Source organism: Benincasa hispida, chromosome 1, assembly GCF_027475165.1.
Source record: "Benincasa hispida cultivar pf3 chromosome 1, pf3_genome.v1.1, whole genome shotgun sequence".
NCBI lineage: Eukaryota > Viridiplantae > Streptophyta > Magnoliopsida > Cucurbitales > Cucurbitaceae > Benincasa > Benincasa hispida.
Window position 1 is genome coordinate 11,170,628 of NC_143478.1, and position 3,760 is coordinate 11,174,387.

The 3,760-nt window shown below is 36.6% G+C and overlaps 1 protein-coding gene across 1 annotated transcript; it reads right to left on the reverse strand.

Annotated features, from left to right (window-relative positions):
* Positions 1–252: 252 nt before the first annotated feature.
* On the reverse strand, positions 253–2,944 carry LOC120072085 (homeobox-leucine zipper protein HAT3). The gene is made up of 4 exons (XM_039024505.2): positions 2,431–2,944; positions 1,868–2,196; positions 1,351–1,430; positions 253–781 (listed from the first exon to the last, which is right to left on the reverse strand). The coding sequence occupies exons 1-4, from the start codon at positions 2,567–2,569 to the stop codon at positions 475–477; spliced, it is 855 nt and encodes a 284-aa protein (XP_038880433.1). The 5' UTR covers positions 2,570–2,944; the 3' UTR covers positions 253–474.
* Between the last annotated feature and the right edge of the window lie 816 nt (positions 2,945–3,760).

Below are 3,760 nucleotides of genomic sequence, written 5' to 3' on the forward strand. Positions count from 1 at the left end.
AAGATGTATGATAATATATATATATATATATATATATATATATATATATATATATATATATATATATATATATTTCCTTTTTATGAGTTCAACGTGCCATGTAGGGTGGGAGGATATACATCCTTTTAAAATGTATCTGGCCGTATAATTAAACAATCGCTTTCTGCTAAAGTGGCATTTTCCCTCTATATCTAACCATATGTCAAATATATTCAATATCAATAACTTATTTACTTGTTTTAAGCACTTATATTGTCCGTGAGAAAGAAAAGGGTCTCCATTGATCTTAATTTGACCATATGATTTCACTGTCCTTCCCTCTCTCACTCGCAAAATCTAACTTAATTCATTAAAGGAGAGAATTGGGCAGAGCTAACAAACCTAACCACTACCAGCATCTCCAAAACAAAATTTTCCATCCTCCATAGTCATTAATTAACTCAAAATTCCCCATAAGGAAACACAAGAAACAGATCAACGTTGGATTGGCAACACCGCCCACGGGTTGATGGCCACAGAGTGACGCTGCACACCACCTGCTGCTGGATGGCGTGTGGTCGTAGCAGCTGAGGTCGAAGAAGACGAAGAAACCGCCACACGCTCACATTGAGGGCACATGGTGAGGGTGGTAGGAGGATTCATATGCATATAGAGCTGTGGAGAAAGCTTGAGTGCTCTCAACTCTTGCACCTCCTTCTGTAGCCTTCTGTTTTCCTCTGTTAGATTCTCACAGCACCTCTTCAAGTACTCACAATCTACTTCTGTTTGCTTCAATTTGGTCCTGCCCCATCCAATTTCCACACCAATTAATCCCACTAAACTATTCTAATTCCAATTAAAATAATAATAATAAGTAAATCACCATTTGGTCTCTACTTAAAGAATTTCAATTTAGTTAAAGTTAATTTTTACCGAAATATGTTAATAGATATCATAAGGTTTTTTACTGGCTAAATTTAAGATTTATCGAAAATATACTTATTAAAATTGAGCAACTCATGAGTTTTGAAAAATAAAAATTAAAAAGTTCAAAATTTTAAAATTTTAAAATTTTAAAAAATTTGGTCACGTGCAATTGGACGAATGGGAATTAGGGATATGTATTTTAAAAAATCTGTGATGAGAAAGAATATCATTGATGATGGATGCAACAATCTTTATATGACAATTTTGACCCTCCTACTTAAATGCAGGAGGCAGAGCATTTATTAATTACGAAAGCAACAACTCCTCCGCTTTTAACGAGATTACGATTCTAGCCCTGGATGTGGAATGAATTGACTTCTAAGTTCTCTAACCACAGTGTAAAATGTCCATAGTACCCCGACTTTGTAAGTAAAATTTACTCACCTTGCCCTTCTGTTTTGAAACCACACCTCCACTTGTCTTGGTCTCAGATTCAACTGCTTTGCAAGTGCCAGCTTTTGCTTCTGACATTTATAGAAAAACATAAAGCAAAATAAATAAACGAACAAATTAACTTTAAAGTTGAATTAACCGTAAATGTATGTAACAGAAGGTCGGTTTGGATTCACTCAAAAGAAAAAAAAAATGTTTTTTTAAAAAAATGTTTTTATTTAAATATTTACTATTTTAGTGGTTATCGGATAAAAATTAAACTATTCAAACAATGCCTAAGTTTCTCAATAAAACCTAATTATGTCAATTAAGTGCAATTAGATATTTTGATTATAACTGAACCGCATATTTGACTAAAACGTTCAGCTATTTGACTAAAACGCCCTCGTCAGACGCAATAATTACGGAAATTGCCACCAATCATTTATATTACATGAAGTTGAAGGGAATCGATCCCTTCCCACCGAGCAGAGAGGAATCGTACGAAAATGACCAAATTGCCACTTACTGGATTGAGCGTATTGTGCTCTTTGAAGGTCTCCTCAAGTACCATCGACTGTTCCTTCGATAGCCTCAACTTCTTTCTCGAGGCGTCGCCGTCGCCGCCTCCGCCGTCTTCATCGTCACTCCCTCGCGAGCACGATGCTCTCTCCGCCTCCGCTTCCGCTTCAGCCTCTGCCTCATCTCCGACCGCTTCTCTCTCGCTCCTCTTTCCACTGATGCTTGAAATCGTACTGTTCGGAGATGAAACGCCGTTCTCTTCCTCGCCGTCCATGCCCGTCGGCAGCCGATTCACGTCGATTCCTCTAAGAAACGACCTCGAATCGGCGTTCCGATCTAAACAAGAAAACAGTAACGACGGTTCAGAAACTCAGTCAGCGTAAATTATCAAAATCATCAGTTCTTTCAGAAACGAACGATAATCGCGAAATCGAAGAAGAAACATACAATCGTTCAAAATAATCACAGATCCAACACAAAAACTCTAAAACAAAGAAAGTAGAGAAATAAAATAAAAATAAAAAAACCGAATGAAAAGCTAACAACAACAAACGAAATCAACAAAATTACCAGAAAATTGAAAATGCTCATTCCAAGAACTCTTGCGGAGATGATTATGCATGGAGTTATTGGACGGCCTCTGCATGTGAGTCGTAACTCCAAACCCTAAACTCAAACTCAGCCCCAACTCATCATCTCTTCCGCCCATTCTCTGTTCTTCCTCCAAGAATCAAACACTATACAGAACAGAAGAGAATAGAAGGAAACGAAACGAAACGAAATGCAAGGACGAGAAAGAAGTATGAGTAATTAATTTAGTGTTTGGATTCCGGGAAAGCAGAGAGGAAAGAAAATGGTGGGAAAATTGGGCAGACGGTGCAGCAGAGAAATGTCATAGCTTTTGCTGGTAATTTGCAGCAGTGTAAAAGCATGGATGGGACTATATATACAGGAAGAAAAGAAGGAGAATTAAATAAATAAAATAAAATAAAATGAGAGAGAGAGAGACACGAGGGGTGTAGATTTAATCATCACTAATGTCAGAGAGGCTATTGGCTCAATCATGATAAAATGGCTTTTCTGTAACCCTCTTGTTAGGGTTTTAACTTTTTTAACCCCCACAAACTAACCATGGTTGCGTCAAAAAAAGTTTTACCATGGTTAACCCGAAAAGCAGTTCAGTTGAGTTTTTTCTTTTCTTTTCTTTTCTTTTTAACTTCAAAAGAAAAAAAAAAAAGCGGCTTTCCCGCTCGTTGACCGAGTACATGTCCACGCGCTTGATGTGAATGTCACGCGCAATAAATTATCAGTTCATGATTATGCTACTCGAAATCACGTGCAGTGGGACCAGAAGGAAGTGGGGCCCAATGGTTGTACCGGTCCTTGACAGCTCCACATCACGAGGCAAATTGGTTATATCCATAGGTTTTTCAGATGTCGGAGGGCCCACGTGATGGAGCTATGGCGCGTGTTGTTGTAGGCGCGTGAAGGAAGAGTTGCCCATAATGCCATCACATGCAAATGCTACTTCCCAATTTCAATTCAAACTCTATAATAAATAAAAACTCTATAAACATGGGATTTGACTTCTGGATTCCAATTCCATTGTGACTGATTTAAAATTGTCAATAAAAGCCTAATAAATATAATTCAATCTATTTTCAGTAACTCATTTATCTACCTGACCTAAACATAATATAACTTTCTTTTTTTTAGACAATAATCATATTTGTTTCTTTTTCCCTACCAAAAAAAAAAAAAAAAAAGCGCATTTATTTTGTGAATTACAAGTCAAACATTCTTTTACAATTAACCGTTATGATTTTTAAATCAGTAAAATAACGTAAATTTATTTTGACCTTGTATTAATTTACAACTAAAATTTTTAGTTTCTTCGATT

Excerpts from the sequence above, each read along its gene's own strand:
- LOC120072085 (XM_039024505.2), bottom strand. The coding sequence starts at position 2,569 with ATGGGCGGAAGAGATGATGAGTTGGGGCTGAGTTTGAGTTTAGGGTTT. Across the intron at positions 2,197-2,430 it reads TGAGCATTTTCAATTTTCTG|ATCGGAACGCCGATTCGAGG; the intron begins GTAATTTTGTTG and ends TTTCTTGTTTAG. Across the intron at positions 1,431-1,867 it reads AGCACAATACGCTCAATCCA|AAGCAAAAGCTGGCACTTGC; the intron begins GTAAGTGGCAAT and ends TATAAATGTCAG.